This window comes from Callorhinchus milii, unplaced genomic scaffold (assembly GCF_018977255.1).
Source record: "Callorhinchus milii isolate IMCB2004 unplaced genomic scaffold, IMCB_Cmil_1.0 Scaffold16, whole genome shotgun sequence".
NCBI lineage: Eukaryota > Metazoa > Chordata > Chondrichthyes > Chimaeriformes > Callorhinchidae > Callorhinchus > Callorhinchus milii.
Window position 1 is genome coordinate 3833597 of NW_024704757.1, and position 27654 is coordinate 3861250.

The window sequence follows — 27654 nt, forward strand, 5'->3', positions numbered from 1 at the left end:
CTTGCCTTTCACACCATAACTAGTACAGCATGAGGGCCAAAGAGCTCAACACTCTGCGATCCCAGCCAGTGTTCTCACAGAAATTCCAATGAGTGGAAGAAATCATTCAAATAGAAGGGCTTTACAATCTCAAGGCCACAAACCTCCACATTGTTCTAAAGCAGAAGAGCTGTGAATAAACTCTCACCCCCAGAAACCGCAAGTCTGTACAACACACATACAATTTACCAGTGATACTGTGTGACCAGAACAGAGCTGTAATGTGCACAGTTATAGTTATGCAATCTGAAAGAACAGTGCCTGAGGAAGGAAAAGCTAGAGGGAATCTATCCAAAAGACTATCAGATACTCACTCAGCAGTCAGTCACTCACTTACAGCAGCTAGGGGGAAAGAAAGAGTTAGCTGTTCTCTTGCATCAGAGAATGGTTTGTGTGCTTAGGGGAACCAGGAACCAAATAATATATAATTTTATTTTCTGGCTGGGTGGAGAGAATTAAGAGAATGGATATGTAAAAACGTATCCAGGAACTGGGACAGAAAGTTCTTAACAACCAAACGAGAAGAGACATCACAATACATCGTCCAACAATGATGCTTTAAAAGCAGTAGACAATTAATCACAGCTTTTCAAAATTAATTTAAATTAAACCAGTATCGATCCCGTAGCTTACCTTTGTGCAGGTAAAAAAACAACTTATGGTTAACTTTAAATCGCCCATCAGTTTATCAAGATGGTGAAATGCTCTACAGGCTGAAAACCAGACACCATTTCTATTCGATATTGGAACATCCACAGCCTGAAGAACAGCAAGTATAGAAACAGTATGAAAGGATAACATATGAATGTTCCTTTAGTAATAATAATATTTGGGGTTATATTGGACATTACAAATATCTATTAGTGCCTATGATTCATTAAACCCACTAAAAAAATAATTAAAATGCATTTCATAAACTGCTTAGAAAAGGCCAACCTCTGGCCACCACATTGTTGGAGAAGAAGCTGAAAACCCAAACTGAACAAAAACATATTTGTGAAAAGGCTGAAGGAGCTGAGAAAACCGAGCCCGTGACAGGACGAATGGACTTTTCACACGACTCAGAAAAGGTGAGCACGGACTTCAGGGTCTCAGAGAAAAAACTAAATCGTTTGCAAACTCTTACATGGTCCAGTCAAACACTGGGAACTACTTAAAACACAGCTGTCTGCCACTTGGCTAGTGCTCTTTATGCGTTTAAGCACAATACACTGTACCTTGAGGCAGATAGTTTCAAGGGCAATTATGAGGTAGACTAATTGAATCAAGATAACCACCACCATAATAATCCACATGGGAGAGTAAAGGTAGCTGTCCCAATTTAGCTGTGGGGAAAGGGAACACATTCAGGAGAATCTCGGGTGAGAAATTCTCAATTTCAGTGCTTCCAGAATTTGACAAATTGTTGAAATCAGTCTCAACTTTGAAGTGGGTTTTACTATAGTTTTTAAATAAACTTACTGAAAAACCTTCAAAATTAAGAAAAATAAGTTTTGAATGTTGTAATTTTAAGCTGCTATTGATGTCCAGATTTTTGCAAGTTCAGCTATGCACAAGGTAAACATGAGGCTCAGACTGATAGCTACTGAGGACCGTACTACGAGTTATCTTAAAAAAAATTTGGTCACTCAATCCACAGCTGTTTGTGGTACACTGCTGTGCACAATTGGCTGCCACATTTCTCCCAGAAAATACAGTCACTCCACTTTACAAGCGCTATATCAAACTCAAGGATTATTATTATTATTATTATAGACCTAAGCCACCCTACAATCTTTCATTTGGTAGCTAAGGTCTCACCCTAGTATAGTCATCAGTACTTACACTTAGCTCACCGAAACTAGTAAGACTAGTGAAAGGCATTTCTCCCAGTGTCCTGGTCAACAAATCACCAGAAAAAATGGTCATTCGCTTCATGGCTGTTTGTGGAGCATTGCCTCCAAATATACGGTCACTACGCTTGACAATAATTCCCAGTGAAGCGCTTTTGAGTCATCATCTCAAAGTTAAAGCAAATGCAAAGTTTATTACTATAAAGTCTAACAGGGCTAAGTGTTGTCGGAGGAAACCTGTTGAGGCGGTCATACAGTTGGTCAATGCACTTAACTACTCTGAACTAATCTTTAATCAATGATTCCCAATGGGACAAGTATCAGGGCTGGTCTAGCTCATGGATTTGCAAGTCCGTTTTGACAGCAGAGATTTGCAAGAGTTAAATTTGTTTGCCCTGTTTTTCTTCTCTGCACTAAGCACACACACCCCTTTGTAGCTCTCAATGGCTCTCAGTGTGAAGTGAGACCTGCAATCTGCTGAAGGTGAAGCGATGGTCTGTCATAGCGTTCCATTCAACACTGCTTCACCTTAGAACACTGAAGGTTTGGATTCTGACAAACCAATCACTCTGCATTCGGAACTTTCCGAAAGTGACGCCTGAACTCACAGAGAAATCTATACCCTCACTGAGAAAGAAAAAGAAATCACATTCTTTCTAAAAAAAGAAATAAAGCCTTCCTATTTCATTGACGCAGAAATTAAGAGCTTGTGCAAACCTAGTAGACACAACACACCCAGCCATAATTTCCACTCCAGATCATTTGGGCCTAGCTGTAGCAAACCACAGCAAAGGACGGACAAATAAAAGCATGGCCTTATATTAAAACGAATATAAAAGTTACAGAGAGTATGATGGAATATGGGTAACAAGGCTGGAGCAAGCCTCCTGCTTATGGATTGCTGTCTTATTAACATTTTTCTGTAATACTAAAAATCACCTCTGTGCTTTTTGACACCAAACACAGCCTGAAAAAGTGCTGAAACATTGGAAACATGGTGCTATTTTCTAAATTAATACAATTTGCTTATCTGTCTACTCTTTCAAACGGCAGTTCAGCACTCGGTATCACAGGCCGGCAGCTCCCGTTCATTCTGAAGTACAAGAGTCGGTGTGTTATCAATAAAAAATGTGTACAATTCTCTCTAAACACAATCAATCTGGGGAACACTCAATACAAACCCCAAGAGTTCCAGATTGGTTTGAGAACCCTACATTCACACACAACCAGCAGTGGCCATTCCAAGTGCACGCTGCGATAGTGATTCCGGTTGAAAATCAGGGAGAGAATTGTAGCCTAGTGTTCAGTCCAAACCTCGGGACCAGCTTGACTTCTGTGTTGTAGTTGACGCAGTGCCACTGATGCCAGCTCACTCTCATCATCTGTCTAATACTGATTCCTGGGAAGCTTGATCAGTGTATTGCACATTTTAAAACTCTCTCGGTGTCATTCACAAATGTTTTCCCCAGTAGTCAGTGCCTGCGATGGCTGCTCGACCGGTAAGGTGCTGAGAAACAGGACTCTTATTTAAACAGCCCCTCACTCAGTTACAACCTTACTGTGAGAGATCACCGATCGGAGTTCCGCTGTCGAAAAGTATCTCCTTTCTGGACGGCTCTGCCCCCGAGAGCTCCTGGGCAAGGTCATTAAATCGGGCGATGTAATCCACACTGTTCTCATTCATCATACACACCAGCTGAGAGTCGACCTGTACAACATAGAAGCAGACCATTATCTCGCATTCAGCTCAGGTCTGTAACATTCACAGCGACACATTCCAGTTCACATTTCCTTCTCCCCTCCTTCCTCTGCACTCCCCCCAGAGTAAAGGCTGACAAACTGCTCACCTTACACTTGCCGCCAGAAAATGTTAAAATAAAATAAAGGTAAAAGGTTATTGTGAGGTGAAAGGTGCTGTGTAAATATGAATTGTAAATGGAGATGGGCATAGAAGGGTAAGGGAGGGAATAAATGAATGGGTGCACGGACTAGTTGGGCTGAGTGGCCCTTTTCTGTTTTGTACGCTCTTTGTAAATTGTAATCAAGCCACCCCTCTGCTCGCCCCCTCCACTCAGCTAACAGGCTTACTGTGCGTCCCCGGCCTTCTTCGCACCACCAGCAATGACTGAGCCTTCAGTCCCTAAGGCGCTAACCTTGTGGACTCTTTGCCTCTGTTCCTCCGTCTCACCCCCTAGTCTGTCTCTAAATCATCCTGAAAACCAGACTGTTTGACTGAGCTGACGGCCCCTCCGCTCGCTCGGTGTCCAGCCCCACACGTTACCTGATATGAAAGCCGCTGTGAAAATGTAAAGTCGTGCTGCGCTGTGAACGAACGTGATTTGGCCCCGACTCCCGTTCTTACCTCAGACACATCCACCAGTGAGCGGGACACAAAGGAATCCCGGGAGTTCCCATCCAGGAGGCTGTTTCCGAGCAGGGAGTTACTGTTGCTGTTGGTGAGCATCTTTCTGCCTTTCTCAGGAGAGATCAGGCTCGCTGAAACAAGAGGATGTGCATTCACATTTACTAGAGCTGTGGAGCATTAATGCAGTCCGTGCCTTTGCTTTCCTGCTGTGCCTCTGGCAGGACAAAACCCCAAAGACACAGCGATACTTCTCAAAGGATTAAAATGTCAAACTCAACTGCTTGTTTCTGTATTCCATGTAGGGATAAAAATCAGGGGTTATTCCTAACCTGCAGGTAAGAATAGCTGATAATTTCTGACCTGCTGAGGGTTCCCAACGACTTCTGTTTTTATTTCAGATTTCCAGCATCTGCAGTATTTTGCCTTAAGAATACTTAATCGAACATTGTGACCAGAATGTCATGAACCTGATTATCTAGCTCCACTTATGCAAATACTAAATAAAGCTCACCAAGGCCACAGAATTGGCAATTTTTGGGGGGATGGGGTTAAAAAAGAGGTGCGAATGGAGGAGGAAAATAGCTATTTTAAACCAATATTTCTGTTTTAAAAGATGATGAAACAGTTGACATGACAAACAGAGGTGATGGGAAACATGTTGTTATTCAATGAGAATGTTATTTCTGAAGAAAATACTACAAAGAAAGGAAATCTATTATTAGTCCTACTATCGTAGGAATTATTATTAATGAATATTATTAGATCTGATATCAAAGAGGGTACACCACAGCCCAGGGCAGACAGAGAGCACACAAACTGGCAACAACAGAGAAGTTCCTCGATCATGTCATGACATGGTCAATCTTCTACAACCGAGAACCAAGTGGGGTTGACAAGACAGGCAGATTACTGCTTCAACAGGAAATTATAAATTGAAGAGATTACAAGCTTTCTTCTCAAAGAGATGCTGCTACGAGACAACTCTGAAAAACAGAATGAATTTCAGGGAGACAAACAGAGGCAGACTTACATAGCAGACTGCCCAGGGAGGAGTCAGCAGAATCATTGGGATACCACTGGGGGTCATGGGTGGGAGAGGCAATCCAGTTGCGCTGAGGACTGGTGGAAGGAGACGGAAGACTCTTCGAGCTATCACTACCGTTGAGCTTTGTCGGAGAGAGTGGCGCACTGTCACCTGGTAAAACACAAGATTTACTTCAGCAACTGATCCACTAAATGAGACCAAATCCCATCAAAGCAGGTTACAAACGGAAACTGCAGAAATCGCAATCTTCTACAAATTTAGAAAGTTGCAACCACTAAAATGTTAAGCGCTATACATACTGTACAATACGCAGTGAAAACATAATACACTTGTGGGAAAGTTGCACTTGCCCTGCACGTACCACAGCGCTCCTGCAACTGACCCACACCTAATACACCGCGACATTTCAAAGTGTTTCACATGCCTTTAGCCACTCTGCCCCCAACCTCTGGAATTCCATCCCCCCAATCACTTCGCCTTGCCCCCTCCTTAGCCTCCTTCAAGTCCCACCTCAAGACCCTCCTCTTCAACCATGCCATCAGCTAACCCCTTCCCCTCTCCCCCCCCGCCCCCCCCGACCCCAGCTCGAGTCTTAAAATGCTGTCCTAGCGGCTTGGGACGTCCTCCCAACGTGAAAGGCGCTATACAAATGTAATCTTGTTGCCAAGTGTAGTAACTGTATTTATAGGTAAACGTGGCAGTCAATTTACAAGCAGCTGTGTACCAAATACAGGCATATAGTGAATGAACAATGTTTCTAAAGGACTGTTAGCCAGGGAACGAGGACACTACCTATATCATTCCTACAATACTGCCTGGAGAAAGAAGCCCGAGTGGTTTCCGATCCTTCAAGTAAGCATGCCCTTCCCTTTGTAATATATGAACTCCAACCAAGCAAGCGTCCACTTGCCCACTTACCACTGATGTACTGAGTGGAGTTAATAGCAAGTTCTATGATGGAGTCACTGATCTGGCTGTGGGGCCCACCCTGGGACAGCACGTCATCGGGGGGTCCTGGCAAGGAGATGTCCAGGAGAGCAGACACGTTCGGGGGAGATGTGAAGAGGGAGCTGGGGGCCTCAGCCATTGGAGAGGACAAACCATTCTGAAGGATATTTTTGTCAAGTTCTCTCTGTGCAGAAAAATATTAAATTTATGTGAGGGAACTTTATTTAAAACATCTATAGCAGATTCAAGCATATCAGAACAAAACCATGAAGGTGGAACTGAGAGGAGAGGCAGTGGAGAAGCATAGATTGGTCGACAGTGTTGAAGGCAGCAGAGAGATTGAGAAGATAGAGAGCCTTGGTCACAAATGGCAGAATGTAATTTGTAACTTTGGCTAAGGCTGTCTCTGTCCTGTGGGCAGCATGGAAACCATATTGGAGGGAGAGGAAGCAGCAAAGTAACAACTTGCTCCAGGACCATGGAGAGAAAAGGAAGGTTGTAGATGGGACAGTAGTTTGATAAGAGAGGTGAGTCAAGGGGATTTTTTTTTGAGGAAGTGGATAATGACAACTGTTTTTAAAGAGGTAGAAACCAGTGGACAGAGAGAGGTTCACAATGTCTGTTAGTGGGGGGGGGGGGCAGAAGGCAGAGCTGGGACGCGAGGAGTGGTAGGGATGGGGTCAAAGGAGCAGGTGGTGGACTTCATTCGGGAAATGACGGAGGATAGAGAGAAGAGGGGGAGACGGGGAGGTGAGGAGGGGGTGTGAGGGCAGTAGAAAGGGCAGAGCGGATCCCCTCGATTTTGGACTCGAGTAAGTCCATCATCTCCTCACATTTGAATGGTGAGGATGGGCGAGGCACGGGAAGACGGATGGAGGAGCCGGTTTGTGGTGCAGAAGAGGAGCCTGGGGTTGGTCCTCGGCCTCCAGGAGGATCTTGGAATAGAAGGACAATGCAGCTGAGGTGATGGCGGAGCGAAAGATTTCAGAGGGTCAGAGTGAAGATCTGTGCTTGTAGAGGACGAGCGGAGTCCGGTGTTACTCACCCCGGTAGAGCTCAGTGCTGTCCCACTCCCATTCTGCTCCACAGAAGACAGATCGTGGCTTGCTGTCACTATGGAAACTGCTTCTGTTGACAAGGATGTTAACTCCGGTGATCCTTCGGTCTCCAGGACCCGCACTGGGCTGCCTGGAATTATACCTGCTGATTTAGCTGCCAGGTCAATTGCACCTAGCACAGAAAAAAAAATGATATGAACAATATTCGTAGCGAGTATTGCATGTAAAATACAGGGTTGTAGCTGCGATTCGTACACGTGCAGCACTGACCACAGGAGTGCATCAAGCAGATGGCTGAACCCCCCCTTGTGAGCTACAACTGCTCAGGTAATCCCTGGCATGGGAGGTGAGCTCTGAGGTGAGCTGACAATGTCAGGGAGATTATGCGATAACAGCAAACAGATGGCACACACAATGACAATCTATTTAGTTACATTTCTTCAGTGCTTATCTAAAACTATTTTCGGTGGGAGGAGAAGGGTCAGGTGTCAGAGACACAGGTAATTATGCCTGAGGAGAAAATCCAATGAACGTGTATTGTCAGTGATCTTATGACGGCACAGGTTTTGGAAAGCTGGCTTCCAAAAGTGTCACAACTTACTGGAGAACTGGCTGGTAGCTGCTGGAATGGCTTTGGGAACAATAGGACGAGCTAGAGAGCTTTTGGAAAGAGACGACTGGAGAGGACGGAACGAGCCTGTGCCTATAAAACAGGAAACACAGAGAATATCACAGCCTGTAGCACGCAAACAAGCGACAAAGTAATTAGCTGCTGCTTTTCAAAGCTACATTGCTCTGAACACAAGAACTTACTTCAAAATTGAACTGGATCTTTTACGCAATAATGGACACAAAAATACAATGATTTTAAAAAACAGCATAACAACATTCAAAGGTTGATATTAATAAGATACCGTAAACTTGACATGTCACTATCACTTAAGTCATCATGCTGTCAATATCCCGGCTGCATTTATAAATATGCCTAAATCGCCACTCTCGTTAACCCAGCATAGCGTTCTTTTCCCTCAGAGCAATGAGGAACCAGGAATTTATTTAAATAATAATAATCTTTGGCATTTGATTTAGGGCCTGGTCACATCAGCAAAAGATCTCAAAGTGCTTCACAGGATTTTTACGGTGAAGTTTGGTGACTGTGACCTTTGTCGACGAACAGGTTCAAAAAGGTTAAGAGTAAAATATACAGCCTTTTGACACCACTGATCTGCTTCCTGTATAGTTACCTGCAGCAGAAGAATTGGATAAGATGGAAAAAGAACAGACGTGTGGGGAAGAACTTCCGGTTGGTCGCGGTAACAGCGTTCTCTGTAACAAGGTCAGAAAAATTAAGAACTTTAATTTCCGAACAAGATTTAAACAAAAGCTTCTACTTAAACAGTATGGGATTTATTGCCAAATCAAACCAACACTGAACTTTTCATAAATTATTCTCTTAATAAAAGATGAAACATTTACAACAGCTAAATCAATCTTACGCACATTCGGAGAGGTAGCATCCTGTTTACCTAATTCCGGAAAGTATTAGGTGCAGGTTGGCAAGAGCTAAGGCTTGGGGTCTCCAGAGTCTGTGTTGGGGTAACTGTTAGAGTTAACCAGTTGAACCCGCAGAGCTTGCCATTGATATTGCTATCGGGTAAGCTTTCCCGCTGCTTGCCCAGCTAGGACCATCCTACTTGTTGGGCTTTGGCTTGCAGGGTTAACAGGAGCTGAGTGGGATGACTCCCTGTCTGCAGTGACTGGTCTGCCTTTCCAGGTCCTGCCAATGAGCCAGGCTGCCTGTGTTATCAGCAATGCCTTGGAATACTGCGGACCCAGCTGGCTCAAGAACCGGACTACTGAGACCGCCACAGAGACCTGGCTCGATTCTATAATCGAACATGCACTCTTTCCGCCGAGGGATGTACCTTATTTACCCAACTCCAGGGAGTTTTAGGTGCAGTTTGGCAAAACCCAAAGCTTGGGAATTCTAACCACATAGCTTGCCATCGAAAGCTTCTTGCTGCTTGACCAGGGAGGGCCACCCTAACTGTTACAAGCTTTGGCTTGCAGGGTTTGTAGGAGCAGAGCGAGCAGAATCACTGCGCTTAGTGAGTCTGCCTCAAAGGGCTGTTGCTGAGCCAGGCCCCGGAGTACTGAGAACCCGCTGGCTCAAGAACAAAGACCACCACAGAGGGTTTACTTAATTCTGATATTCCCTTGCCAAGTACGACACCTTATACCCTGTTCAGATCTAGAGGCCCCTCTTAACTCTTCCCCTCCCTGCCGCCACCACCACCTGCAGGGAGTTCCAGAGGTTACGGGCATTGGCGTGGTCCAGATATTGGCAGGCAGAGGGCAGTGTTGATGAGGGAACGGATGTGAACGAGAAGCAAAAAACGGGGGTTGAACCGGATGCCAAGGGTGTGCACCAGTTCGGAGAGTTTTAGAGGTTGCGGAGTTTGGATCTGGAAGTGAAGACATGCGGACAGGAGCTGAGGAGCATGTCTTCTGCCTGATCTGTACTGAAAGAAGACATTCAGCACTGAATGATTTTACCTGCACCACCAGTGGTTTGCGTGGACGATTATTCCGCAGTTTCCTCTGTTTGGGTAGGTAAATATCTGGCTGTCTCTGAAATGACAAGGGAGATGTAAGGTGGTGAGCACCCAATCACCACCACAATAACCAGCACCTTCCCAAAGGCCCTCCAACATCTCACAAAAAACACTGTCTGACTGAGCAGAATGTTCCTAGATCAAACACTCAGGAATCCAACATTAGATTTAATCATTTAAGCCGCTTTTCGTCTACAAAATACAGTCAATTCATTTGACAATATATTCTGTGAAGTGTTTTGAGATGGCTCAATGACATAAGGTATTATAACAAATGCAAGGATTATTACTATAATCGATCACAAATGTTTTAGCAAACTGACGAGAATATTTCCATCATATATTTTTTCTTAATTTAATTTCCTTCACATATGTACAAAGCCTCACAATTTCCTGTCCTCACTATCAGCAAGGGAATGTTCACATCAATATCTGACACCAGCTTAAAATGAACCGACCTTTGGGACAAGCGAAAATACAATCAGTTAGAAAAGCAGTATAACAACATTCAATGGTGACCTGGTCGCACTGCTTGCTTTTTACGGCTGAATACGTTTTATATATCATTCTACTGGTCTCAGGTAAATCGCACGCAGAACTCAAAAGCCAGTCCTGACAACTCACACCCCACTCCAACTAACTAGTCTCCACCTTAGCAGTCTGTGCTATAATACAACATTAGATCAGTCTCAATAACAAGTTAGGGTACTCTCACACCCTCCCCGCTACACCTCAATTCATAACAGCACACTCCTTTTCCCTCAAATCTGTCATACAAGAGACCAACTCACACTGAAGGAATCCAGCTGCTGCCTGAAACTCATTTCGGCGTCTTTGTTGGGTGAGAACAGCTTATTGTGTCTACTGTTCGGAGGCAGAATTGTGGGAACAGCAAACACGCCAGTGTCTGCATCATTGCTGGAGGTTCCTGTGGCACCTGATGAACATGAAACCACCAGGCTCTTCTGCACATTACGCAGTCCTGCTCGGGCAAAGAAATCAAGAAAATTGTAAACAAGACCAAATTGAAGCCAAACCCACACTCTCTCATACACACATTCTCTACAGACACCACATACCTCCCACAATCCACACACATCTTCTATCCCCCTCCCCACCGCCAACACACACACACAAGCCTCCCCCAACACACATACACACAACACAAGCAGCGCACACACCCCCCAATGGCACAAGCACTATGACCACACACCCCCATGACACAAGCACCATACATATACACCCCAGAATGACACAAGCACCACACACACACACACCCCACAATGACACAAGCACCATACACACACCCCACAATGACACAAGCACCACACACACATCACCAATAATAATAATAATAATAATCCTTGCATTTGATATAGCGCTTTTCACGTCGGGAGGACGTCCCAAAGCGCTTCACAGAACACACTGTAAAATGAATTGACTGTATATTTGTGGGCGAACGCGGCAGCCAATTGCGCACAGCAATGTCCCACAAACAGTCGTAGATTGAAAATGACCAATTTAATTATTGTTTTTTTTTTTTTTGGTTTTTTGGAGGGATTATTATTAGGCTCTGTGTGGAGTAAGGAAACTTGCCCAAGGTTTCGCCCTCTGCCTGGAATTGAACTCAGGTCTCTCACTTGCAAAGCGAGTGCTCTAACCACTGAGCTACAGGACTCCACAAATGACACAAGCACCATACACACACACCCCAATGACACAAGAATCACACACACAACACCCCCCCCCGCAATGATACAAACACCATACACACACAGCCCCACCCATGACACTAACACCACACACACATCCCAATGACACAAGCACCACCCACACAATCAGTTCTACACTGTATTCTCAATATTCCTTGAGATGGCTCAGTAATGTGATACATCAATTGCAAGGATCATTATTATTATTATTATTATGAAGACTGGCAGTTCAGCCCATCAGAAGAGACTTGCTCAACTGCCTATGGCTTGGCCTTTCATTTCTCAACCATCTGCTCATTTCACAATGCATTCAGCCCATTGTGAAAGTGACAGCACAAAATGGCAACAAAGCTCCTGACAGCCAGAGCTTTCTTTGTTCAGTTAAACTGTGGTTTGTATTTCTGCCCTGGTCAGTGCACTCACCTGAAGCAGTGGTGGGAGATAATGTTTTGTTTGCTCGAATTCCTGCAGCATTTCTGACACAGCCAGGACTGCGTGCGAGAGTGATCACCTTCCCCGGAGGAGTGTGTGTCTGATCTTCGTGGCTCAACTTCATAGGAGAGGTTGCCACAGAGCTGGTGTCTGGACACTATAAAGAATGAACTGTGTGAGTTTTAATGTAGAAGTCACAGGAATCAGAGCAGCGGAAGGAGACTGACTGAGGTTTGCTGGCAGCAGGTTGTACAATACAAAACCAGGATTAGGCTAATTCACTTTTATGCATTCCACCCCCCCACCCAGACCGCTACTCAAAATAGAGAGATGGTGAGCAACTCTGTAAAGCTCTGTAATACTAATTGTTTAAAAAGATTTTTTTTCCCCCCTTTCATAACATGGTTTATATCTTGTGGCCTTAAAAAGTATAAATAGTAACAAATGGTTGTAAAAGTAGTGGTTTAATACCAAGACACTTCTAGAATACATCAAATTAAAGTCAGTACTGACGAGCCAAGGTTGAAATTAAATCCTTTTAAAAGCTAATCCCCGACTCCCGTTTCCCAGACCATTATACTCACGGGTTTGGGATTGACTTCGGTGGCGATAATTTGCAATAAGCACTTGAGTAGCTTCTGAGTGTGTAGGCCTGAACTCCTAGTCTGCTCACTTTCCTCTGCCTCATTCCGCTCGATCTGCACCCAGTCATATTCCATCTGCAGTTTGCTGGGTTTCCCCAACATGAGGAACACTTCTGCCAGCGTCAGATTCTCAGCTGTTCTCAGGTTCCAACACTCTTCTTGTGCAGGTTGGGCCAGGTGGGCTGCATCATCTTTCGATGCTTTCGAAACAGCGTTAGCAGACTGCCCCTGAGAGGCCGCAGCAAGAGAGTCCCGTCTCCCAGGGCAATCCAACTCAGACACCTCCTGGCTACATGATATTGTCTGCTCCTGAGAGCACTCAGCAGAAAGAGATGTATTGTCACCATCATCCAGGGGAGCAGACATGGACGTTTTTGAAATGGTGTCACCAGGTAACTGTAATCCTGATGTTAAACATGGTTCAGTGCTGAGGTCCATCCCTTCTACATTCCCCAAATGCACAGTACTGGGGTCAAGGGCAATTCCATTCACATCTGACCCACCAACGACCTTTTCAGATTTATCCTTACATAAACACTTCTCCGGAACCACTAAGTTCCGACAAGACTTCATATAACGAGGAAATGGGTCCAAAAGGGATATTTCATCCGTGTCCACGACGCCCCCACAAACGCAGTCCTCAGCAGCGCTGACTGAATCCAAGGTTCCAGCAGCACTGCTTCATTATCATTGCATTCCTCAGTGCAGACATCACAGTTAGCTTTAGGAGAATTCAATGGGTTGTCTCCATTCTCTCGCACTTCCTGTTGCCCCACATCTAAAAGTTCTTCCCGTTTGGGACTCTCCTGCTGCAAAGCTGCCTCTTCAGCAGAAGTAGCTTCCAATGAGGGGTTCTGCTGATCCTCGGTGCCTTGTGTTCCTTCTCCAGTTGATGGTCCGTGTTTTCCCGATTCCAACCCCCCTACTTTGCTGGTGGCCCGTGCCTGTTTGACGTTCCCCTTCACTGTGCTCTGTGCTGCCTGGCTGACAGAAGCGTTTGGGTCTTTTGCGCCAGAGACCCTAGCCAGGATCTGTACTGGTGGCAGTAAATGAGCATCTTTTATGCTCTGTCTACACCTTCCAGTCTCCTGCCAGTGCACTGTGCAACAGGCCTTTGAGTGAACCACCTTGGCTACTCCAGGCAATGTGTTTAAAGTACAGTTCTCTGCAGGAAACAGGTGCAGTTCAGCCTCGGGCTTCACAACCCCTAATTCACCATCTCCACAGTCATGCAGACGCTCCTCTAATGCCTTACGCTGAGGAACAGGCAGTTAAGGAGAAACTGAAGACATAACCTTGGTCAAACCTCAATTAAAAAGAATTACAATTGGTGGAGTGGATTTTAGCTGTGGAAGATGACAGTCTACATAACGTGCAAATATTTCATAAGCAGCATTATGGTATCATCAGATCTCTCTGCTACTCAAATAATAACAGTAAGCAGGGGAGGGGGCAAACTTTTGAAGTGGGTAAGAAATGTGAACACACGTGTGTGCTAGACAGCAATGAGCAGAAGCAAAGTAACAGGTGCAAGTTGTCCACTTACAGGGAAACAATGAAAAGCATCAGCAACATCCGAAGGCTTGAAGGAGGAAAGAAAAGGAATAAGTAGCGAACGTGTTGACTCCATAATGTTGTTCCCAGCTCAGTGCTACATGTGTGGCTTCTGGTTTCAGGTTCTCTCTGGTTACTTAATGTATGAAAAGGATACAATTCTAACCTCCTGTAAAGCCCACTTCTGTTTGAGGAATTCAATGAGACTGGAAACCTTCCGATGGAGTTCCACCATCATCCTATAGGAAACAAAACCCGGTGCTCAGAGTGGGGAAACAGCAACACACTGAAAATTAAATAATGTCAAAGCTCCTCACAGGACTACTGTAGTGGGTAGGACTGAGTATTTCGTAAGCAGTTCCTAGTGAAATCAAGCCTCAGGGATATTCCGCTAGTTTAGTACATCAACACTGTATTCTGAGTTGCAAATGATGGTTCCCATCTGTGGTACTGTGACTCTAGGGTTAGCGTTAACCTTACCATGTGACAATATGTCAAAGCACACCGAAATTCTAAAATACTGAGCCATGGGAAATGGATTTGCAGCAGCTACTTACAAATATAATAACCCTTGCATTTGATACAGTGCCTTGAGCAGAAACCAAGATTCTCCCAACTGAGATGGGAATTGAAGAACAAGTGAGTTAACAGTTTTGTACCGCTCCTATGAGAGCCATTGCCAATGCCTTTGGAGCAGATCCTGGTCAAGAATAATCCATCAATTTAAAGAGGCCATTTACCTACTTATTAACTGGATATGTGCATGCTGGAAATTCAAAAGGGCATTGAAAAGAAAGATAACAATGATGTGATAAAAAGGTGAACCATCATGTCTCTGGGTATGAAAAAATAATGAAATTAATTAGAGACAAATTAAAGACTAGGTAAATCAGTCCCTACCGGAGTCGAGGATTCTGTGCCAAACTCTGAACTCTTGCCCAAGCATAGTTACTGCGCGGCAGCAGCTCGAGAGGCACTTTCAGCGGCAGCCGGACGGGTTTCTGATCCTCTTCATCACTAATACCTGAGAGCAATGAAAAGACAACAATCAAAGGATGCACATGACCATATTTATTCACGATTTATTTTTGTTAAAATGGCGGTTCTGACAGCGTTCAGACAAAGCCATACAGATATGAACAGGCATCCTCACTTAAGAGAATAGAAAACGAGGACAGATCACAGAAACATCAGTTTCAAACAATGAACAGATCAGAAAGCCTTGATTAAATGGCAGCCTTGCAATTTACCAACCACTATCTATTACCCTATTTAATGTGTGACAGATTCTATGTGAAATCCTCATTTATATTTCAGACACACAGGCAGAACATCTCCCAACTCACAAGCAACAGGCTGTTGTGACCTTGGTGAACATTTTACAAGGAAAAGCAAGACTCTTCACTCCCATTCCTGGCACACAAGACAATAATTATATTCTTTCACACATGCAAACCTTGCAAGTGTAATTATACGCGTTGATTAATAGATTCTGTCTGGTTATTTGGTAATGATGCTATCATTTTTATTTGGCCACAGCCGATGTCTGGCACATACAAACCTCATCACCGTGTTATCAGTAGTCAGAGCAGACAGTTGCACATGTTTACTATCTACATGGACATTTCCATACATCTAGAATGGAATGCATACTCTCTCCCTGGAGGGTTACACCTTGCTTACCTAATTCCAGAGAGTATTCGGTGCAGGTTAGCAAGAGGCTTGGTGACCCCAGAGTGTGCACTGGAGTAACTGCTGGAAACCAGCTAAAACTGCATAGCTTGCCATTGAGAGCACTATCAGGCAAGTTTCCCACGGTTTGTCAAGCTAGGGCTTCGGCTTGCGGGATTAATAGAAAACAAGTGGGAAGTGTCCTTGCTCCCAGAGTCTGCTCTTCCAATTCTTATCAATGAGCCAGGCTGATATCAGCAGTTCCCTGGAGTACTGCAGACCCACCTGGCTCAGGAACTAGACTAGAGACTATTAGAGGATTGACTCCATTCCAACATTCCATTGCCAAATATCTCACCTTGCAACCAGGTCAGCCCCGAGGAGACCCTGGTGACCTCTACTAAAGCAGAATATTACCAGAAGTGGACATGCAACGACTAACAGGAGGAAGTAAGCTTTTTTAGATTCTTTAGACTTTAGTGAAGTCTAAAACTTGCCCTTAAATCTGGACAGTCATACATCCACACAGTGACTGCTCCTTGATGCCACTAGTTCCTGCTTACTTTCAATCATTTGTTTTTTCCAACATCGAGCCAATGAAAGCAACTCACACCCACCAGCAACAGGCCTTCATCTCGGCTGATTACCTCAGATTCCTTGGTTGTCGACTTTTTTCCCTGAAGAATCTCACTCAGGTATTTCATCTCTACTGCATTCTCAGAATAGTTCAGTCACAGCCTCTCTGGAACTTACCGTCAGGATCACAGAGTTTTTTTAAAGCTCGGCACATTGGTGCCTTTATCCGTAGGTTTCGGCCTTTGTATCGGACTGTGGTCGCCCTGAATCAAATAGAAATGTCCTCACATTTTAACCAACGCAGAAAAAGAAATCAAGTAAATTCAACATCCAATTAGCTTTTTCAGAAGCATTAAAAAGCAAATTTGTACCATCAACCATTAGCAATGAGAGCCACAAGTTCTAATTTCTTAATAAAGAATCCTGTAGCTCAGTGATTAGAGCGCTCGCCTCACAAGCGAGACCTGGGTTCGATTCCCAGGAGGGCGAAATGTTGGCAAGTTTCCTTACTCCACACGCCTCTGTTTACCTAGTAGTAAGTAGGATCCCGGTTGTTAAGTCGATTGGCGGATCGCTTTACCAGGGGTAATAATTCCTTCCAAATAAAAAATAAATTGGGTCACTCAATCCACGCATTTCACCAGCAAAATATACAATCAATTCACTTTACAGTATATTCTGTGAAGCCCTTTGAGACAGCTCGAAGACGTGTGATAAGGCGCTATATCAAATGCAAGGATTATTATTGTAAATAATAAATAAATAATCTTGCATTGGTATAGTCCCTTTCTCGTCGGGAGGACGTCTGTAAAATGTAAAAATGTGTGTTTTGTCGGTGACTGCAGCAGGCAATTTGTCCCACAAACAACTATGAATTGAGTGCCCAATTTTACGTGGGGGATGGTTGGCCAGGACACCAATGGTGCGATTGGAACTTTAACGTCTCCTAGAACAGGCAGACAGGACCTCATCTGAAGGATGGCATTTCCAACAATGCAGCACACTGCATTAGGAGCGTTAGTTTAACCAGGAAATGCACAAGTACTCAGAAGTCACAATCATAGTGCCAGACATTTACAGACATGACCAGCTAGCTATCAAAATCTTTTCTGTACAGCTAGGCAAACACAACAGGAATCAAAATTAGCAGTGCTGAAGCAACCAACAAACAGTTGAACAATTTGTTATGAACAATTTTGTTCATAACAAAATCCCTGGCACCTTTGCAGCATGCCTGTTTCTGCATTCAGGATATATAAAATTAGCATCCATTACACTTTAATAAAACAAATCCCAGCAAGACTTTCGAGGGCTAGATTCAGTAGGTTAAAATGGGCAGCAATATATTCCAGAGCTGGACAATCTGCAACCTGACCCAGAGGCTATTAAGCAGCAGTCCTCAGATTGCAATCAACAACAATTTGCACTTAAAAAGCATCCTTCATGCTCAATAGCATCCCGTAACAGTGGCGTAGTTTGACACTGAGCCAAAACCAATCACACTATTTATCTTTTAAAATAAGAAAGTCACTTACCCAGCGTGAATCAATTCATTGAGTTTAGCTGCATTTTTGTCATCCATGCCTGTGAAACGAGGCATTAAAATAATCAACACTTCAGAATATTAGACAAGTTAATTGTTGTTTTTTCTTTTGAGGCCACATGGTCTTGGTTCAAAATATGAGGCTATCCTAATACCGGCCTGTACAGAATTCTTAAAACATTTCTTAAAACAAATACTAACTGGGATGTACAGAACAATTAATGATTTAAAAAACACATCCAAACCAAACTGAGTCTCACACATGTATGATACCAATACATGGAAATATTCCTGAGTCTGGAACTACCCATTAGGGATTTGGCTTGCAACAACAAGGGCAACAACAACATCATCAACAAATTACATTTGTATAGCGCCTTTCACGTCAGGAGGATGTCCCAAGGTGCTGGACAGCCAGGGAACCGCACCCAAGCTGGTGGTTGGGATCAGGAGGGGAAGGATAGGAGGGTGATCAAAGGCACGGTCGAAGAGGAGGTTCTTGAGACGGAAAGAGGCAAGATGGAGGGACTGTTAACTTGCAACAGTGCTGCTCCCAGTGACTGGTCTGTCTCTCCAAGTCCTGCCAAGTCAACAGCAGTACCCTGGAGTACTGCAGACATACCTGTCTCAGGGATTTATTAATATTATTTCAAAAATGTTACTTGTGATATCTGCTTAGTAGAACCTCTGGATCCAAATGCACCATTTTTATTGCAGTAATCACAATGTATCTGCCCCTTTGCTAGATCCCAAAGAATACTCACATCCGCCAATTTTCTTGCGAAGTTCCCCATAACAGATTAGCCCGTAAAGCTCCTGGGAGGATTTCTTCAGCCCTCGGGAGAACACTGTGAAAAGAAAGACATTTTTAAAAAAAGTACTTTTTAAGAATGAGGATGCATCTCTTTTACTAGGGTACCCACATGCAGCAAAAGTGATAAAGATGAAATTCTTGCATTTGATACAACACCTCATCACATTGTCGAGACATCTCAATGCACTTCACCAAACATACCATCAAGTGGTATAGCTATTTATTTGGTGGGCAAACGCGGCAGCCAATTTCCGCACAACAATGTCCCATAACATCCATCTGGTCAAGCAAACAGGAAAGCAGGACCTCAGTATAACATCTCGTCCAAAGAATGGCATCTCCAACAATGTAGCACACACCCACCATCGCAATGGAATGCCTTGATAGACTATATGTCAGTTTGGCTCAATTTGTGGATAGGCTTGGCTTAGTAAACAGAAGTCTCGCCTCAGAGTCAGAAGGTTGTGTGTTTAAGCCTCACATCCGCTCTTCGAGCTAATGTAAGTTGACACCCCAGTTCCATTCCGGGGGTGGTGGTGGGGGGGACAGTGGAGATTGTGGAGAGTGCCATCCTTTGGATGAGATATCAGACTGAGGCCTGTCTGCCTGTTCAAGTGGACATTTAAGTTTTAAAGTTCCCATGGCACATGGCCAACAATCCCGCTCCACGGCTGCTTGTGGGACTACGAAGTGTGCAACTTGGCTGTCGTGATCGTCCACACACAAAAAAACCACAGTAACTACACTCTACAGTATTATACGGCAAAGCGCTCTGGGATGTCTTGTGGATATGAAGTCCCAATGTGGGGTTTCAGCCCACAACTTTCTGACTCGGAGGCGAGAGTGTTATCAACTGCACCAGTGCTGTCCTATGGTGAATCACCCGCACAAGTGTCACTGACCCCAAAATAGTGCTGGGAGAACCTCCAAAATAACAAATATATAATTAGAGCATTTGTTCTGGGTTATTTTTGGTCAAGTACGTGATGGAATGCATTTCAATAGGTGCCCTGCCTTTTTCACACTCCTGCAGTCAGTCAATAAACAGCACGTCCAAAACTGTGTTATAACAGCAGCTGGAAAACAAAGCATTAGAAAGGCTGCTGCAGAATTCTGCTCTTTAGCTCGAGTGTTTATCTACTACCGTTCACTGTTGTCCCAGGGCCTGTGGAGAGACTCATCTTTTTAATACTGGAATCAGATCAACAGGTCTCACAGGAATAATTTTGCAATGAGAGCAATTTTCAGAAATTATTCCTATGTAATTGAGATTTTAAGAGTTCAAAGAAGAAATGCTGGCCGACCCGAATCATATAACCAGTGGGAGTTGCAGCCTACAGCCAGAAACCACTTGCAATCAGACTGCACAGCACAATAGAACACAACAAGCCAAGGGTATATCTGCAAAATACAGCAGAAACAGGAAAGTATGGCGAACAGTTGATGTTCATCTGTGTTTCCCAATCACTGGAGAAAGGTGTGGGTTAACTGCACTTCTGGAGAAACACAAAATTACTTGGAAAATTAACATTTGTCAACAATTCCAAATGCCACGGTTTCATGAACAAATAATAATCCGCATGAGTTCAATATTAATAATAAATAATAATCCTTGCATTTCATATAGCGCCTTATGATGTCACAAGGACGCCTCAAAGTACTTCACAGGATTCACTGTGAAATGGAGTGACTGATTTTTCTGCAGCACAATTTTGCACAGCAATGTCCCACAAACAGCCATGAAAACAATGACCAATTTTATTTGGGGGGGAGAAATTGTTGGTCAGGATACCGGGAGAAACTTCATTCTCAATGGAGTAAGAATGGGCTGAATAGCTGCATTCAGTCACCCTCAGCAATTCAGTCAGTCAGTCAGTCAGAGTAGAGATGTGGTCTCATTGCAGGTCCTTTTTTTCCACAGTTTGCCTAGGAAACTGGATGAGCATCAACGGTGGGCAGGCATTGTTCTATAGCTTTGCTTATTTGAATAACAAATTTATTTTGGGGGAAAAAGCTGCCACTTTCCTGCAGGTTACTTATTCTCATAATTTTACTGACTAGACAACTGCACACCATTTACACCAAATTCTGATTAATTAGAACACTATTTAAAACTGTGAAATTGGAAATCTTGTCAATTGAACGCCATTTACAAATACACCTTTTACCCAAATCTCAGTAGGACAATACTTTGATACCGGCTCGAAATATAAAGCAATATAAAGTTACGAGGTTCATACAAAGAAAGAGTCAGCAGGATGTATTTACTCAAACAACGTAGTCAAGAGAATTATGTCTTAAACTAGAAGAGCAACTTTTGGAACTGGTCAGGCCACTGATTTACAGGAACATTCTTACTCCAAAGGATTCAATGTCAAGTTTATTGCGATTTACTATAAAGAAATTCTATGGCCTGGGCACCTTAAATAGGACATTCTGAATGGCAAGGAATAGATTCAAAGATTAATCAAACATAATCGCACTGAGGGATTTCAGAAGGGCCCAAACCAAAACTGTAATTCGAGGAATTTGTCAGTATCTCAGTCCTAAAACAGGATTATTGCTGCCACAAACTCAACAAGTTTTATATACTTTGCAATGGACGGCAGCGGTATTTTCCATATCACTGACTGCAGATATTATAAACTATCAGATAATAATCTGAGGCCACAAATAATACCAGGTTATTTTACTTTTTCTAGAAACTGTGAAGAACCTACTATCCTCTATCTACACTGCTGGAAAACCACAGGTAAATGCAGACAGCACATTCTTCATCTAATGCACAGAACTATCTTCCCACAACTACTGCACACCACTTTTAAACAATAACAACAAGCATTTATATAGCCCCCTTCACTCGGAGTAGCGTCCCTGATGGCTTGACAGGACAAGACTAGACAAGTCTACTCCTGATTAACATTGTTCGCTGACAAATACAGTCACTACACTTCATAGTAAAATCTTGAAGTGTTTTCATGAGACATCCTCCTCATGCGCTAGGTATCAAATGCGAGTATTATCATCACAAGAGAAACAATGCAATGCCTCCCACAGGGAGGGGGCGACACTCACCGTTGTTGAAGTCGATGTATTTGGAGATTTTGTGCCACGTGCGATAGTAGAAATGCCGAACCTGCTCCTTGTTTTTCACCATACTGGCCGGTTTTCCTTTCTTCTTATACTTCAGAGCAATGTTATTCTGTATGGCTTCAAAATCCTTCCCATGCTACAGAAAATAAAATACCAAAATCACGTTTTTGAATTATTCAATTGAAATAGTCTGGGTGTTGTTGTGAATAAAGAATCATTGAGCACACAGAGAAGAATTTGGGAGGTTATTAATTATAAAAAGAGCAGTCACGATATATAGAACACATGGGATCACTGAGTGGTGGCTGAGGGCATCTCCCTATTACACACACACACTCCCCAGATCAGCAAGAAAGTGCCAACAGACCAGTCAAAACCCATAGGAAGGGAAATCACCCAAAGCTACTCTAGGGAACTCCCCAGTGGCTGCACTTAGAAAGTTCCTGGGAACAGATATCTTGTAATACGTGGCCTGGGAAAACCCAACGACAAAGGGAAAGAAAATAATGTTACATTACACCCAAATACATCACTGCAATTCCACCAGACAGATCCAACATTCCAAAGGAAAATATTAAACAGATCAACTCTAAGCAACATTTTAATCATTAATTAGAAAACAGAAAGCAGTACAATCGCAATACAAGGCAGCAGTTGGAGGGGGGATAAAATTCCGACCGGCCTCATAAAAGGGGTAGGATCACAGCTGCCAGTAGTCAGCCCCCACCCTCACCGCTGTACCAGCGCTGATCACATGTCCAGTAACATCACTGCGGGCACAAAGTACCTTCTCAGCCCAAGCAATGTGCCTGACATCCCATTGTTACACTGACAGGATGTGAATCACGCGGACAGATTTGGAAGGCTGATGTGAGGATTTTTAATTTTTAGATAATTTTCGTTATCGTCAAATCCACAACGTAACAGGGTTTCACAGTGTTTACACAGACAAGGTCCTCTTTGTTAATCACTAATAAGCATAGGGGGGTGGAGACATAAAACCTGGTGAAAATGATAAAATCTTTTGCGTTTAACATTGTGTTGTCACTGTGCATCTCTTCATGCAAAGTCGCAGTCTAAGTCATCTACCTGATGCTGTACACCCAAGTAACGCTGTACTTACAAACAAATGATCAGGTCACTGAAACCACAGATACACTGCATGGCAAATCCAAAACAGATCTCCAGATTGCTCTCTACCTCCAGCAAAGCACCACATCCTGGCACTACCATCTGGGATTGGCATCTTCTGTAAAACTACAGCTTTTAACTTACTGCTTACTTCCAACTGGTGCCCTGCACTGCAATACTAATCTTGCGCCTGACAGATAAAAGTAAATCCATGACACTATTAGAAGTTGGGAGGAGATTAAACAATCCTTACGTGACAACCTCACTTAAAGAGTTGAGCATTGACACCATAGCAATCAATTTTATCTCTGCATAATGGGAAGTTTAATTCTTAATCAAATCATCTTCTAAACTACAAGTATTACAGAATGTATCTGCACACACATGGATGGATGTTGTGCAGCAGTGATATTGCATAAAAACACTTAACCCTTCAGTCCAGACACGACATGTACCTCATACAGCCCTTCAAAAAAGGAGTTTTTGTCCTCTGCACTCCAGGACTCCCACTGCCTACGAGCCTTCTTCTTATTCCCTTCCTCCTTTTCTCCCGAGATCGAAGATAAATTCTTGCCAGTGCCTTTACTGCTCCCTCCAGCTGTGCCCACGGCAATGCCAGATGTGCAGCTAGAGGTGGAAGCTCCTCCCTCAGGACCTGCAGAAAGTACACAGATAACATTAAAATCTGTTCAAAAATGTAAGTTTGACACTAATGGCAGGAATTCTGCAGGAATCGACTTTACTATATTCAACACTCAGTGTTAACAGAATTCAAGCTGCAATAGCTGGACATAATGGCCATTTATAGTAGATACTGGAGCATGTGACTTGGAAACATACCAGTGTTTACCAATTCAGAAACAGTTGTAAAATCAACCAAACCCTTGAGCCGAATTATTGTTTGGTAGATGTAGATGTTTATGTTACATGGATCACCAACAATATCATCTGCGTGTTCATGATGGGAAACCTTAGTCTTGAACACATAATGAGATTGTCACCAGTGCTACAATTGGCAAGTGACACTCCTGGCATTAAGAAGTGGCACCAAACCTGAAGCCTTAAAATGAATAGCAAAAAGGTGCAGCAGTTTATTTTTATCTAACAAGTTGCAATTCCAGCCCTTTACAATATATTGTGATACTGGTAGAGACCAGGCCAGTCTCAATTTGTTCTGGGTTAGAGGATCTCAACTGGCGATGGTAAAACAGAATCAACTTCTCAGAGGAATGGATAAGAACATTGTAAATTTGGCCATCACAAGTAAATTATTCCTTACACCTTCTATTTTCTTAACATGTTCAAGTTATCATTCTCAGACTGCTTTAGAACTACAAAGCATTTCCCTTGTTATACCTCAAGTTGAATCATATGAAATTAACGGATGCACTGAGACTGTTTATAAAGCAGAAATCTCATATCAAACTGTAAGATCAAAGCTTGTATGCTTTATAATTCTTTCAAATCATGGAATAAGATGAAAACTGTACGATTAATCTTGGTATTCGTTGGTTTCTGCAATGGTGTGATGTTGCAGGAGGTATTTGACTGAGAATGATAACTGGAATATTTTAAGAAAATGGAGGGTGTAAGGAATAATTTACTTGTGATGGCCAAGTGAATTGACTGTGTATTTTGTGGGCGAAATGCAGCAGCCAATTGCGCACAGCAGATGCTACAATTAAGGCAATAAATCATGCAATTTGAATCATGGAAATTAGACCCCAAAGTCCATACTGCAGAACAGTATCAGAATCACTGTCAATTTATACCTGGCAGTGAGGGTAAATACAAGGAAGTAAATTAATTACTTCGGATAACTTCAGAAACTGTAAGAGGAATGTCCAAATAGTATATGAACAGTAGAAGTATCTGACAGATGCCAGTTATGCTACACTACATTGCTGAATATGTGAAAAGAGACTGCATGGTGTAAGTGAAAAAGTAACAACAGCAAATTACATTTGTATAGCACCTTTCACGTCAGAAAGACGTCCCAGGGCCCTGGACAATCAGGGTGTTTCGACAACGGCATAACAATGCCATCCCACGTCAGGACATTAAGGTCACAGTGCAGGCTGACAACGCTGCATAATAGGGGAGTGCTGCAATGGCGGAGGCATCATCCTTCAAGTGAAACATTAACCAAGGTCCCGCCTGTACCTGTTCAAGTGGGTATCAAAGATTCCATGGCACCATCTGAAAAGAGTTTCTCCCAGTGTGTAATATGAAATAGAAACTGAAAGGTCATAATGGACATTAACCTTTACTTATTATAGAAGGAATATATTATGTAGCATTTAAGTATACATTAGTCATTGACCCACATAGATGAATGGGATTATAGCAATGACATTTGAATAATGCGCCGCTGACAGAATGTGAAGGAAACCTCACCAACAAGAGTCAGTTCATTTCACTATCACAAGTAGTGCATTTATCACATAATATTGTTCATCCGGGATGAATGTCATTTGAGTCTTATAATATTTTCAATGATTTAAAATATATTGTTGTCACACAGGACAGCCGCTTCCTACAGCACGTTTGCTGGATTTGTTGTTCCATTGAAAACCGAGCTGCCTGCAGTCACATGGCTTACTGGATTCCACTTGGGTACGTGTGCGCACTTAGATTGAATTTATGAAAATATATTTTATATGTTCAGGCACACACATATACAGTATATTATACACACAGACATACTGAATATAGTTGTCAGGCTGACTCTGAGCCCCCGCCCCCATCCCACCAGCTCGGAGACAGGCTCCACCACTGTTAAGTGCTCTGAGACGCTACCCTGCATGGTGAGCGCTAATATAAGTGCAAGTTTTTGTTGTAATGGTTTTCTTCGAGTGATTTCCATTGCAGGGTCTCTGTATTAAGCCAGTGAGCCAAGGGTTTCAAAGGACTCCTTCAATATTTTGTATTTTAAGAGTGAAAATAGTATCAACATAACTTCTTGGGAGCATCCAAAATTTATCGTTTTTTTTTCCCCCTTCCCCTTACAAAGATATTTTCCCCTTGTGAGATTCATTTCTAGGCATATAGCTGCTTGACTCACACACTTGAGGACCGACTGCAATGAATGCGCTGCCACCCAACCTGACCAGGACAAGCAACGTCCGCCCTTCTCTTGTGTTTTTTTTAAAAAAAATAATATACCTTTTCCTTTATTGTTTTGGGAGGCATTGGATCCGTTGCAAGTGGTGGAATCTTTCCGTAACCTCTTGCTGGGCGGCCTGACGCTGGATCTTAAGAAATGATGTTGATCCTGGCTGGTGCCAACAGCCGTGGCTGAGGGATCTTCTCTCTTTGTGTTGTGTTGAGAGCTGCTGCTGCCGCCGCCTCCTCCTCCTCCGCCACCTCCACCTCCTCCTCCACCTCCTTCACTCTCACCATCTCCCTCTGCGCTCTCCTCTTCCCCAGACCTTTTGCACAATGGCTTCAGCCCCTCATCAGCCACACACCTCGCCGTCATCCTGGAGGGGTGGAGAGGGAGAGAGGGAGAGAGTGTGTGAGTGTGTGTGTGGGGGGAAGAGAGAGAGAGGGAAGAGAAGAAAAGAGAAGAGAAGAGACGGCCCAAACAAAAATCAGCCACAAAAAAACACACACACACACACACACACACAATATAAAAAAAAAACCATTTAAGTTGTAGCTCTGAACAATTTTTTTTTGGTGTGTGGGTGTGTGTGTGTGTGTTAACAACATGGCCGCCGTTGTTTTTCTCCCGATTCCTTCCCCCTCCGTCACCCACCCCTTTCCCTTCGCCTTTCCACCCCACCCGGACCGCTCTGTCCGTCCCGCCCGCCCGGTCAAGTCAAGTCGGGGGGTCGGGGTCGGCGAGAAACCCGGGGTGGAGGCCGACAGCAGTCGGGCCGCCGAAAGTGTCCTCCCCCCCTCCCCGCCGTCCCCGTACCCATCCTGGCGCTCCTCGGCTTGCTCCACCGGCTTCCTCCTCCTCACCATGGGCTCGGCCTCCTCGTGCGGGGTCTGAGCGGCCAAAGGTTCATAGTCCCAGACACGGTCCTGTGCTGGTGGGGGGGTTTTTTTCCCCCTCCTCTGTCTCTCTCTCTCCCTCTCCCCTTCTCCCTCAAAAAAATGGTGGTGGGGGAGGACGACGGCAATGAACGCACGAGACCAACAGCTGTTGCGCCCCCTCTCCCCCCCGACAATCCGCGGTCCCCCCCACACCCCACACCCCACCCCCCGCCACCGGGAGCTCGAGCTGGAAAATGTTCACAACACCCACTCCACTCCACACACACACACACGCGCGCTCTCTCTCTCTCTCCTTCCCTCCTCTCTCTCCTTCTCCCTCTCTCTGTCTGCCTCTGAACTTTGATTGCTACGTCATCACAGCTGTTTTCCCCAAACTTCAGCACAATGTGGAGAGACATCACCCCCCACCCACACCCCCATCCTCACCCCCCACCCCCACAGCCAACCCACCCCTCCACAAAACACTTCAATACCCACCCCACCCCCAACCACCCAGATTCATTCCCCCCCCACTTCTTCAGCCAGGGACACTCTCTTATCTACAAAGCATTCACCAAGAAAAAATATATATATATAA

The 27654-nt window shown here is 43.9% G+C and overlaps 1 protein-coding gene across 1 annotated transcript; it reads right to left on the reverse strand.

The window, feature by feature from the left end:
- Positions 1-1994: 1994 nt before the first annotated feature.
- On the reverse strand, positions 1995-27133 carry cramp1 (cramped chromatin regulator homolog 1). The gene is given in 21 exon segments (XM_042341042.1): positions 1995-3579; positions 4234-4367; positions 5267-5431; positions 6200-6413; positions 7275-7459; positions 7889-7990; positions 8532-8613; positions 9844-9918; positions 10694-10884; positions 12038-12203; positions 12631-13325; positions 13328-13946; positions 14402-14483; positions 15145-15268; positions 16669-16754; positions 18027-18075; positions 18799-18882; positions 21924-22077; positions 23528-23727; positions 26238-26554; positions 26995-27133. Coding segments are annotated over 21 exon segments (3927 nt in total). The 5' UTR covers positions 27045-27133; the 3' UTR covers positions 1995-3426.
- Positions 27134-27654: the final 521 nt, after the last annotated feature.